The 12,630-nt window shown below is 39.7% G+C and overlaps 1 protein-coding gene across 1 annotated transcript; it reads left to right on the forward strand.

The window, feature by feature from the left end:
- Positions 1 to 3,601: 3,601 nt before the first annotated feature.
- Positions 3,602 to 10,698, forward strand: LOC138623928 (ribonuclease ZC3H12A). Its single transcript, XM_069703731.1, has 6 exons — positions 3,602 to 3,675; positions 5,020 to 5,461; positions 5,925 to 6,064; positions 7,739 to 7,973; positions 8,143 to 8,249; positions 8,982 to 10,698. The coding sequence occupies exons 2-6, from the start codon at positions 5,055 to 5,057 to the stop codon at positions 10,019 to 10,021; spliced, it is 1,929 nt and encodes a 642-aa protein (XP_069559832.1). The 5' UTR covers positions 3,602 to 3,675; positions 5,020 to 5,054; the 3' UTR covers positions 10,022 to 10,698.
- The last annotated feature ends 1,932 nt before the right edge of the window (positions 10,699 to 12,630 follow it).

A 12,630-nucleotide genomic window follows, 5' to 3' on the forward strand; every position in this document is an offset into this window, starting at 1 on the left:
TTCAATTTGTACGATAGAATGAACATTTTAAAGAGTCAAGAAATTCACTCTTTAATGGATTACTGGCAAGTAAGGTTGACAAACTCGTCCTATTAAGAGAAACCATTACAAATTCATGATATCTAGACACAATACAGATGCTTCCAGCGCTTGGCAAGTAGGTGTCCATGAACAGCCGGCTGAGGTACTGTAGTCGCTAAACTGCAATTGTCTGCTCAAATCCTGTTGAGGGAATTCAGTTGTCACTAATCAAACCAAATCTAATTAAACACAGACTTAAAACCTGGGCCTTCTCCATTCTACTTCTCTTTTGTCTAATTTTCTATCAATACTGTAGCCTCCTAGACAGTGTTAATGCCTAACCTCCTCTAGACTCACACACAATGCCAGGAGGTCTTTGCTTGCTGATCTATGTAGGACAAGTAGTATGGTGTCTGAGGTAATAAATGAACAAGATGAATGTGGGGGATATGTTCATTTGAAAGCTCTTGTCACTGAGGGTTTGCCGTCCGGCTGCACAAAGGGTAGAGCCGTCCTGCCTGATTTACTTTAGATTCAAACCATGGCTAAATTGGAAATCGTGAATCACTCTGACACCATTGGCGCAAGATGGATTACTTCAGTTAAAGGCTGCCTTTTCTTTACTTTGGATCTTTTAAAAGAAATCATACAAAAATTAATTTTTCTGACAGACGGCTGACCCGGGCAGTCAGTGAAAGGAATAGCAAAAGGAGGCCAGCACTGAGGCAGTTCAAAGCTGGTTTTATCAGCACGGCACAATCCCAACCACATTCAAAAGCTCTCAGCAGCACAATGAGCCTGACTGAATATTTGATCAACTGTCTCAGGTTTAACAAGCCTTGCCAAACTACACCTGCCTGGAGGAAAAAGATATGCCTTTGAGCAGGGCAATGCCTCCCTCAAGATGTTAAGGAAATAAGCGTTTGATGTTCACAACACCCAATCTGCACTAAGCTTATCCAATCTTGGGCACTTGGATTCTCAGCAAGGTTCAAGATTTGCATTACTGAACAATAGGTTTCTGGATGCCAACAATGCCTTCCAATGTAACCTAGCCATAAATTACAAAACAATACACTCAACCAGAGACTTCTATATTCTAAATAGGGCTTTTACAGATTGGATTCAATAACATACCATACAACTCTCCTGCCTGCCAAGTGTCATACAGCAGATGTTCCTTCAAAATGCACTTGGAAACACTCCCACATAAAAAGTCATAAATAATCCACTTGTGCAAAAGTGTAAATTTATGTGTGCATGTGCTTTCTAAATATTTATGTGCGTGCGTGCATGTGCGTGCGTGTGTTTGTACTTGTTGGAGAGGCAAAAGTCTGTTTACAGAATCATGTTGTGGGGCAATAAGCAAGTCAACACAACTTAAATCACAAAACATTAGGTTTAAAACTTGGTTTAAGTTAGTGTAAGGTAATGGTTAGGATTAGGGAAGAAGTGGTCAGGGTAGGTCTTCAGAAAAGAAATGTAAGTCAATGTAATGTCCTCTGATGTGATGGAAACATATCTCTGTGTCTATATATATATGTGTGTGTGTGTGTGTGTGTGTGTGTGTGTGTGTGTGTGTGTGTGTGTGTGTGTGTGTGTGTGTGTGTGTGTGTGTGTGTGTGTGTGTGTGTGTGTGTGTGTGTGTGTGTGTGTGTGTGTGTTCGTTTATGCCCCAACTCTATGGTTGCTGGCTGCAGCTCATTGCCTTGCAGTAATATCAGGCCTTGCAGACACCTGGGACCAGTGGTGTGGGCCCTCAGAGGAGGCAACCGCCTGGCAACTGGCCCTGATTACTTTCTCCACTCTCCGGAACTCAACTCTGTATATGCCATTAACCAGCGCCACGCAGTATGATCCCAACTCGACCATGCCATTAACCCTGTACACAAAGGCTTGTTTACAAACACACACACACACACACACACACACACACACACACACACACACACACACACACACACACACACACACACACACACACACACACAGTGCTCAAAACTTCACAACTTAACCAGCAGTCTACCAAAGCAACAACCAACTGCAGCCTAACATCTTCCATAATCTCCCCGGTGAGAGCAGAGGCTGTACAAAGGGCTAACGTGAAGCAAGGGGGACCTCTAGTGGCCAAATTGAAAAACACAAAGACATGCAAACAGCAATTGCAATTGGGGAAGGCGGTACAACAGAAATATACAGTAACATACAGGTGGAGATGGCAGAAGAGGTGCTTATAAAATCAGATTTATAAACAAGTTTTAACAAGTAATAAAAATGGTAAAAGTGATCAAGTATTAATCTGACAAAACAATGTCCTATGCAGGGGCCACATTAGTTTTAAATGTAGGTGTTACAGAAAAAAAATATGCATTCAATCCCTTGCACCCTTCATTTAGGGGACTAGTTTTGATTTTATGTATTTAGAGACTTCATTACTCAATAAAGACTATTATCTTACCAAAGCTATTTGATTCGATCCATTTATTATGTACACTAGGCTATGTAAATACAAATAAACATACCCAACAAACCAAGTTCATTTAAATAGGCTAATTCAATGAGGATTAGCTTCAAAGTTTAGTTGACCTATGGTGGAAGAAGTATAATTTTATGAAATCACAATGAAAGAAATCTTTATTATTTCAATGGAATATTGCAATGCTTTGGTTTGGCAAAAAAAAAAACATTATTTTAAATATTGTATATATTGTTGAGTATAGTGATCAATAGAAGTAGATCAAATAATTGCAGCAGAGTGAAAGGTGTAGTATAAAGTATAAAAAGTATAAAAAAGTATGGTGATGGCTTGGTGGATTTTTGTTACTTGCCACCCAAACCACTGGGGGGCGCCCCGACACATACAATATATATATATTTAATAGCAGGATATCCACGGATATTTAACAAATCCAAAATAACTTTTCATTGGATCATCAAATGTATTTATGTTCCAATTAAAACGAAACATAAAAATGAGGACAAACAATGCTGGAAAATAACAAATAGTTCCAAATAGGGCCTACATCTAATACATTCTAGACAGAAAGTACTTATTCTGTAAATGAATGAAGGGAAATGCTCGACAAATAAAATTACATTTTGATCTTTTGTGTAAAGTCCACAAAACAGAGAAAAGTGGGGTAATTTGCCAATAACAACCATTACAGCAAGTAGACAATATACCCAAATATAATCCTAATGCAATTTTATCAAGTTGAAATTGGGTTGATATTGTCTTGTACATACATGTGCTGTATAAAGAAATTCGCTTGAATTTTAGATGGAGTAAAAATGCTGCAATTTTTGCAATTGTAATTTGCCTAGAAGGAAGGAAATGTGAAAAGGGAGAGAGAGAGAGAGAGAGGGGGGGGGGAGAGAGAGAGAAAACAACCTGAAATACCTCTGTGAGTGAGCAGCTGACAGGCAAAGGAAAAGGAACAACTTATCTTATCTCTCTTATGCAAATATTTCATGGCTCGGCATGCCTCCTGTCTGGAGGAACAGAAGAGGGGAAGAAATATTTTTTTTTTTCCAAGGGGCGGTGCTACGAAGTGGGAACTGTGTCAAACTTACAGAACTGCGAAACATTAACGGGAGTTAAAAGTGACTTCTGTCCATAAATGGAACGCGAAGGCGAAGAGGCGAACAGGAAAGGTCAGTTCTACCTCTGCGGTGAGATATCTGTTGACGACGAGTGGTCTTGTAACGTTGATCTGCTCACCGGTTAAGCAAGGGAAGTGGGCCAGCTGGTGTTACCTGTGTCAGGTAGAGGAATACGTTCTCTGTGTCGCGTTTCCAGCAGGCACGCTTTGTTACTCGTTTCTCTGTTCGTGTTTGGCAACACGTCGCGTAGATAACTTTCCTCTCTTGTTACGTTGAGCCGTCATTATTCGCCTACTTTAACTCGTGAAGCTGAGTCGGAAGTTTACAGTACGTCAGGAGCGCAGGCCTCTCTCTACCTGATGCTGATTGCTGGGTGAATCATTTATTTGATGCATATTCCTCAAAACGTGACACAGCTGACAATGATTACTACATGCGGTAAAAAATTAAAAAAAATAAAATAAAAAACCGCTGGTGTACTTTGGATCTCCGGATGTCTTTTTAATAGCTTTATCAAGTTTAGCCAACGTTATATAATAACGTATAAATAACAAACAGGCAGCTCTGTCAAATGTGAAAGCGATTGGTGAATGTTACGAATGAAAAGATCATAACCTTAAGGCAATTAAAGCTGCTCTTATTTCTGTTATCTTTTACTGCGCCAGTTATTTCCTTGATCAGTTGTTTAGTTGATAAAACGTGATAAGTACCCATTTGAATATCGTAGAGCCAATGCTGACATCTCATAATGTCTTGTTCAGTTCATGTCATAGTCCAAAACCTCAAATTATTCCATTTTCTGTAACGTAAGACCAGGAAAAGAATCAAATTCTCAAGCATGAGGAAGTGCTTAAATGTGGCCATTTTTCCTCAAGGATTGACATAAACAATTAACCACTTACAAAAGTTGTTTAAGTAGCTATAAGGTCAGTCCAAGTCTAGTATATACCATAGAAAAATCAGTTGACCTCTGACTATATTACAAAGTCGTGGTTTCAAACAAAAATTCTGTTGGAGAATTCAGAGTTTCCAACACACCAATTTTGTATCTTTGAATTAAAAAAAGAACATGAGAACATAACACAAGGTCAGTATACAGATTATATATTGCACAGCAAGAGAAGAGCCAGTGAGTTGTTCACATTAGACAAACCAAAGACACCATATGTCAGGCTGAATTGTGTTAAAACGTGTGTAAAATGATACACACAATACCCACAAATATTTCCATTTGATGGATAATTATTGGGGTTTTGTATTTGACTCACTGTAAACATTGTACAATTTCCTTGAATTATGGAACAAATTAGTTCAGAGTACGTCTATGTCTGTGAGAGAGTGTATGTGAATAGTTAAATTATGGATGGATGCCTGATTAAGTACATTTTCTTTCAGGATTCTCACCCTGAGGTAGATGTAAAACGTCTCCTATGCTGCTGAAAAGAAGTTCAGATGTGTTCAGGATGGAACGGGCACCTCCCAGCCAGAGCTCAGCTTCAGACCAGCTGGAAGCAGACAGTGAGGAGCTTCAGCTCCAAGTGGACTTCTTCAGGAAACTGGGTTACTCCTCGGCAGAGGTGAAGGCGGCTTTGAGCAAGCTGGGCCTAAGCACAGACACCAACTCGGTGCTAGGAGAGCTGGTTGGTAGCAGAAACAGCACTGCACCCTGCATTTCCAGTTCTGACGGTGATGAGAGAACCACGAGCCAAAAAGACCCACTGCTGCCTCCCAGCTGGAGTCCCGGGCCCTGCAGAAACCCACAACAACTGGGGGACCGAAAGAATGCCGACACAGAATTAAGGCCTGTGGTTATTGACGGCAGCAATGTTGCCATGAGGTAATTTTTCTCGGATCGTGGATCATAGCTGTTATGTTTTGCTGCTTTGGACTGTTTAACCGTGTTGGATGGTAAAATAACTGTAAAATAATATGTTTCAAACTGACATTACTCATCATCATTGTGTCATTCAACTCTGACCCTGAAACATACAGTACATGTTCCTCCACTGTCATGCCACTTCGATTTTTAAAAGGGCGTTCACCACATTGCCCGTGCATGTTTTTGCAAAGGCCACTTACACAATATGCAAATTTGAGAGAAAAACTACTCCAAAATCTCCACTCCTCAACAGATAGGAAGTGTATGACTTCACAGTGACTAATAGGGAAGGTTGCCTCAGTCAGACCATTTAAAGACACGTGGTGTTTACCCAGATCAACTGAATTTATGGTGTTCCCTTTCAAATTATTTATAGTCAAATCATTTGAAGTCATGTTCTCTCTCCTGCTTCTTTTTACAGTCACGGCAACAAGGAAGTGTTCTCATGCCGAGGCATACAGCTGGCAGTAAACTTCTTCCTGAACAGAGGTCATAGTACCATTACTGTCTTTGTTCCCACTTGGCGGAAAGAGCAGCCCAGAGCTGATGCCCCCCTGACAGGTGAGAACACAAGAAACATAAAACAAAGCAGAAACTTGAATAAGAGGTTGGGTAGTTTAAAACTTAATGGAGCCAAAAATCATACTTTTCTAAGAAGGTGTGAATTGCAGTCACAATCTTGAATGGCTTAATAACAATTAGAAAATGAACTAACAACTCTGCACTTACGTTACACAACACTTGACAAGCATATTGTAATATTTTCATGTGCCTGTAAGGTACACTCATTGATTCCCAGCCAATAAAAAAAAAGCGGTCTTGCCTGTGGATTTTTCATATTGAGTATTTTGAAGAGTGGTTGTAACATCTGCTAACTGTTGCATTTTCCCATTGTTACTAAGTTTTTATGTCATGTTAAGGCTCATTCCAGCCAAGAAATAACCAGCACATAGCTACTTTGTAAAACAGAGATATAATGTGTTGGAATAATCCGTTTTAGAGAAGCTTTCCACCTACAAATGTGAATATACAATAGTAGATATTTCATAATCCTGAATCTGTGACTCATTCTTGCAGCAGCCATAAGATAATGGTGCAATGTTGTCCGTGGCAAAACTGCTGCATGTAGGCCAAAGGCATGGTGCAACACAGTTAAAATTGTGAAATATAGGTTAACTCACTTGTTGGCTAACAAATAATATTTTACTATGAAGCCATGACAAAAGCAAAAACGGGCATACATTGAAAATGAATTGAGTGGGTGCATTATCATAATCTCAGGTAATAGCACACAATAAAGGCTCTACATTTCTGACAGCTGAGTCACTAAAGTTTTAGGGTGTATCTACAGTACATAATCCAGATAAATATCTGGTGTCATTGAGTGGAGAAGCTGCCTTTTATTCAGTCTCAAGGCATCATGTTTTCAAACTAAATAACTCCCAACGCAACAACTATATAATAAAGGGTGGACTATTCTTTTGTAGCTGGTGCATCAATACCTTGTGGCTGTGATGATTTAGTAACTGTGCAGCCTGGGTGGAGCAATCCAAAAGTTCTACTTTCAATCTGTGAACAAGGAAGTATAAATCAGCCCAGAGGCGCCTCTTGGGAAAGCCCCACCAGGAAGTACACGTGTTTTTTTTTAATTTATTTCACACCAAGTGTAGTTCACTTGCAGAGTGTAGTTAAAGGCTGACAACCATGTAGTTAGAGGTTAAGTGAAGGCAGTCACCTTGATCAAAACCACAAGAACCTAGTTAAAAGAAAATGACCTTTAAGTAAACATCACATACCCTGGTCCCTTGTTCATTCATACAGAGGTCATGGCTCATTTCATTTCACTCCTAACTTGTTTAATAAGGACTAACAGTGACAGTGTATATTATGTTACTTTGCTCAACTTGAAAGTAGTTTAATATGACATAATGTGCATACAGTTAGTTAAAAGCATTGTACACATGTTTTAATACCCTCTTGATGACTGATTACTGGGGCTTTGTATAATGCTTATGGCATTGTTCATATTTCTTTTGGTGAATGTTCAGGTCTCTATGAGGATAAATGTATGTTGCATAACAAAGCTATGCACTTTATATACAATTATCAATAAACAATGTGACATACAGCAGTGAAATACATTATAAAAGGCTTTAATACAATTTAAAAGTGTCCCTCTTTTACAACACTGTATCTCTCCATAATTATCTGAGTGTTGATTGATTTTACTTTCAGATCAACACATTCTGATGGAGCTTGAAAAACAGAAAATAGTTGTCTTCACACCATCTCGCCGCGTTGGAGGCAAGCGAGTAGTTTGCTACGATGACCGCTTTATTGTCAAGTTGGCATATGAGTCAGAGGGAGTGATTGTCTCCAATGACACCTACCGTGATCTCCAAGGAGAAAGGCCCGAGTGGAAGAAATGCATTGAGGAGAGGCTGCTCATGTACTCTTTTGTGAATGACAAGTAAGCAATTAGCCTGTTCTGTCTGCCCGAGTGTGCAAGTCGTCAGATTTTCCTTCCAATGCTATTTAATGTGGTTCCAGAAGGCATATTGCAGTTTAAAGGAAGCATAATTATCTAACACACAGCTGAGCTGTCACGAATCAATGAGTAAATTTCTGTTTTTCTCCAGGTTCATGCCCCCAGATGACCCTCTGGGTCGCCATGGCCCAAGCCTAGACAACTTCCTCAGGAAAAAGCCTCTGCCCTCGGAGCAAAAGAGACAACTCTGTCCATATGGTAAGATATGATCAGGAAATTTAACTCTCCATTTCAACCCGTTTCTATTGTCTCCGCCAAGGAGTTTATGTTTCCAGTGTAGTTTGTTTGTTTGTTTGTCTGTGTTTCAGCGGGATTACGGAAAAACTATCGGCCCGATTTGTAGAAGGATGTAGCATCGGCCAAAGAGCAGCCCATTTAATTTTGAAGCAGAACAGAACAGTCATTATTGAGTACCAGAGGTGTAGTAGGAAATAAATTTAGCCTTGGACTAATCCACCAGGACCGGACCACCCATGACACGCTTTCATGCACACCCTGAAAAACAGGCAGACAAAGAAATCCCTGTAACGACACACACAGGGATGGCAAAAACATAATGTAGTTGTTGACGCTCCACCGGCCCACTGAGGCCACCAAGATTTGTCCAGGTATTCCCAATGGACAGTCCACTGCTGTGGAGCACTTGGGGACATTTGTTTCATAGGCGAGAACTGGAGCCGGGCAATTGTATGTCACTACAATTGTATACCCACGCATATAAAGTAGTTGTTGTTGCAGATCTGCACTTCATTGAAGAGTGGACTATTGACCTCGTTGGAGGTCTGCACAGTGTCCTTCTAGTATTACAGACGCATTGTTAGGCTTTTCGCAGTGTCATAGCTGTTGGACAATACACAGGAATGTAGTTCCCAAATGAGATGACTTTTGAATGACTTTTTTTGTTCGTGTGTCCCTTTTTATTTCCCTCAGACAAAAAGTGCACTTACGGCATCAAATGTAAGTTCTACCATCCTGAGCGGGTAAACCAGTCTTATCTGTCCTTGGCTGATGAATTGAGGGAGAAAGCCCAGATTTATTCTGGTAAGGAAGAGAGAAATGCCAGATTATCACCCAGACAGTTTCAATCTGATCCTGGACTTGCTCATAATGCCTGTTCCCATCCTCGAGACTCAAGCACAGAACCCATAAAAGACAAGCAGAGTTCCTCACCTTCTGGTCAGGTTAGTGAAAATAAACTGCTGTTCTGGGAAGACCCTCGAAACACTCCCAATCATATGCCGTGTTCTGCAACAGGAAACCACTGTCAAAAAGAGTGGCCTGGGCTGCACCTGATGCCAAATAATTACTATGCCAACATGTCTCATGAGTACCTGGATTCTGGCCTTGGCTCATTTGAGAGCCAGTACTCTGACATTTCACATTGCCACAGTGGCTCCCACAGGCACAGGCCCCAGCATCAGAGTGCCCTCGCTGGACATGCCTCAGTGCATTTAGAGAAAAACAACACCACGCAGTCCTGCAGATGTTATTCCCATGCAGCGCCCTCAAGAACTCATCAGCAACATCATGGAAACATGGATGCCATGGGTCAACGTAACTATGACACCTATCCTCCTCAAATGTTCCCACCGGGTATACCCCACCAACACAGTCTCCCCAGCCATTTTCATTACGGTGGAGCCCCCCATCTTCAGCAAAATTACTGGTCAGATCCCTTTCAGGCCCTGCCCCAAGCCAGGACATCAAGCAGTCTCCCCTCCTCGGTTCATTCCTCACACTCCCACGACTCTTGCTGCTCCTATGAAGGTCATCAGTACCATTCCTGGGGCCAACAACAACCATTTTCTGCTGCATTTGACACACAAAGGTTAGAACTCCGCAAGAAACTGCAAGCCATCTTCAACCCACAAGAGGTGGATGCAGCCATGGAAAAGCTGCCACATCTGATGGATGCTGAGAAACTGGCTGCGGAGATACTCAACCTGAAGGCTCAGAGAGGGATATTCTGACTCTATTATTCAGTCAGAGCTAACATGATACTTGTGTTGACCACAATTACATTCAGTGTATTTTGTCACAGGAAACAGAGAATCTGTTGATATGCTTGTATAGTGTCAACATGGTGGAGTGATCTGAAAGCTAAATGTAAAGATGCTTCATTCTGCACAAAGTGCCATTATGGAAGCGAAATTTGCCTTCCTATTTATGAACAGTTTATCTAACCTGTTCTGTGTTATATACACTTGTATGACATTGTAGTCAAATGTGAACTTGTCATCCATGTTTTGGATGAAAAGTCCCTCCAGACCAAAAATAGTTCTGTTTCTACAGTTTTGACTGTTGATGCATATTGTATCAAATAGGATCTATTTTAAGTTCTCATGCAATCAGGAATTGTACAAATAATACTGTATAAAGTGTATATAAATGTATAAAATGTTACTTTCAGTCTAGTTCTCCAGAACAGCCTGCTGTTCAGTATTGCATCTTTCTGGGAAAAGGAAACTGAGGAAACTATTAAAATGACTTTGACCTCAGCCAAAGGAATTTGCTGTTGTGTCATCATCCTTTTCCTGTAAATGAGCAACAGTTTCATGAAACATTCTATGAACAGTTGTTCCTGTAATGATATTTGTATAGTACTTACTATGGGATTAATATGGAATTTGGTTCTCTTAAAAATGAAAATTTGTATTATCTTAGTAAATTACTCACTGTAAATGTTTACTGTAAGATAAAAAAATTAAAAAAAATTAAAAAAAATATTGTAAGCATGTATAGGACAAACTATGTCATTAAAGATTGATTCACAATTTGATGTGTAACATTTGGAATTATTTATGTAGCCCACCTTCTCAAATTATAGTTGAGGGTCTTCATGCCATACCCCTTTGCATTGGAGGTGAATTGGAGTAGCTCTACGAAACTATATATTTTAGGATGTGTCTACAAAAGCCCAATTTAACCGTATGACTCTGACTAAAGTGCAGAATGGCCTGGTTATCTTAAGATACAGCTATACGGTTACCGTGAGTTTAAACTTCCATGCATTCATATGTAGCCCAATTTGAGCCCTTACTTTGTAAGTTGAAATAACATTACTTTAACACACGAATCTTTAAACTACGCGCATTGAATGAAATAACAGTCAACATTTATTACCAAACAAAGACGTGAATCACACCGTTAAAGTGTCGTTGTGACTCGCAGAAAATACAGGGGGGAAAAAAAGGTAATAATACCCGGGATTTGATTAGTCAGTGTGGTGGTACCATAACGTTGGCGCGCTCGTTGGAGCTCATTGAAATCCTCAAGGAAAGGTGTGGTCGGTACTCACTGTTCCTTGGTTACTCAGAAAGCTGTATGTAACGGTCTTTGCAAACCCTGTGCCCAGCGGTCGGTTGTGTGATAGGCGATTGAATGAGAGCCTATTTAAAAAAAATATGTTAAGGTTGCACAGAACTGACCTGTGAATTTAAAGTGTTTTGACGCCATGTCGGTCTGTCCACTTCTTTGGTCCAGATTGAACAACTTGACAACTATTGTATGGACTGACATTAAATTTGGTACAAATTTCATGGTCCTTAGAATAGGAATTGTAATCTCTTACTCTAACACAGCCACTAAGTAAAAATTAAATTTTTATCCAATACGTTTCTATCTGCCTGTCATTAAAGTGAATCAAATGTGGTTGAGGATGTTAAGTTGCCTGTCACAGTTTAAAGTGTTGTGTAATTACTTCACACCATCATGGAGTTAAATTGTCAGTGTCAAGACAAGACAGGCCTATCATAATTTGAAAACGCTATGTTTGACGGATGTGAAATATGGCAATGACTTTAAGTCATATTGGTATTGATTGCAAATCCCTTTGGGCTAATATTTGAAGGGAACAAGTTTTTTTTTTCGCAGTGCTAAAATTGTTTGTAGACCTACAGTTATCATACTTGAAGTTGTTTACTCAAACTTGACCTTTTGCTGGATATTCAGCATTTCTCTGTGGGTTTAAAAGACATTTTGCTTGTTTTGTGTGCAGAATGGTTCAACAACTCCAACATTATTAACCCCCAAAGCTTCACACAATGCCTTGAACTATGTTTATGAAAATGTTTTTTTTTTTTTTATTATGAATGACAATTAAATTTAATTAAAAATCTTTTCACAGACAAGACACACATGTCAAACATGTTTTTATGCTTGTGCTTTGACACATACATTTTAAATTTAAAATAAGATATCAGATCCGTGGGAAGAACTACTGGTCTGCATTCACTTGGTCCTCTAGTCCATGGGCAGCTCAACCTAACACAGGTCATTTTGTTATTCCCAGGCCATTAGTAGTTTGTGGAATGGTACGAAGGCACCATATCCTGGCTTGCTGCAAAGAACAGAAATCAGATTAAAATTTGAAAAAGGAATAAATGGAGTAGACGTGAGAAAAAGTCACAGAAAACACACACATGACATTTATAATTACGCATGTTCACCATTTCTTGTGTAGGGTAATTTACCTGTTTATTTTATTTCCCAATCATGAGGAAAAGATCAAATTTAAGCCCCATTTCTAATTAAATTAAGACAAATTTGTGATTGCTGTAGAAAAGGGAATTCAACTTCG

This window comes from Brachyistius frenatus, unplaced genomic scaffold, assembly GCF_029030835.1.
Source record: "Brachyistius frenatus isolate BFR_SWC_R1_liver_20210118 unplaced genomic scaffold, ASM2903083v1 Contig_48, whole genome shotgun sequence".
NCBI lineage: Eukaryota > Metazoa > Chordata > Actinopteri > Embiotocidae > Brachyistius > Brachyistius frenatus.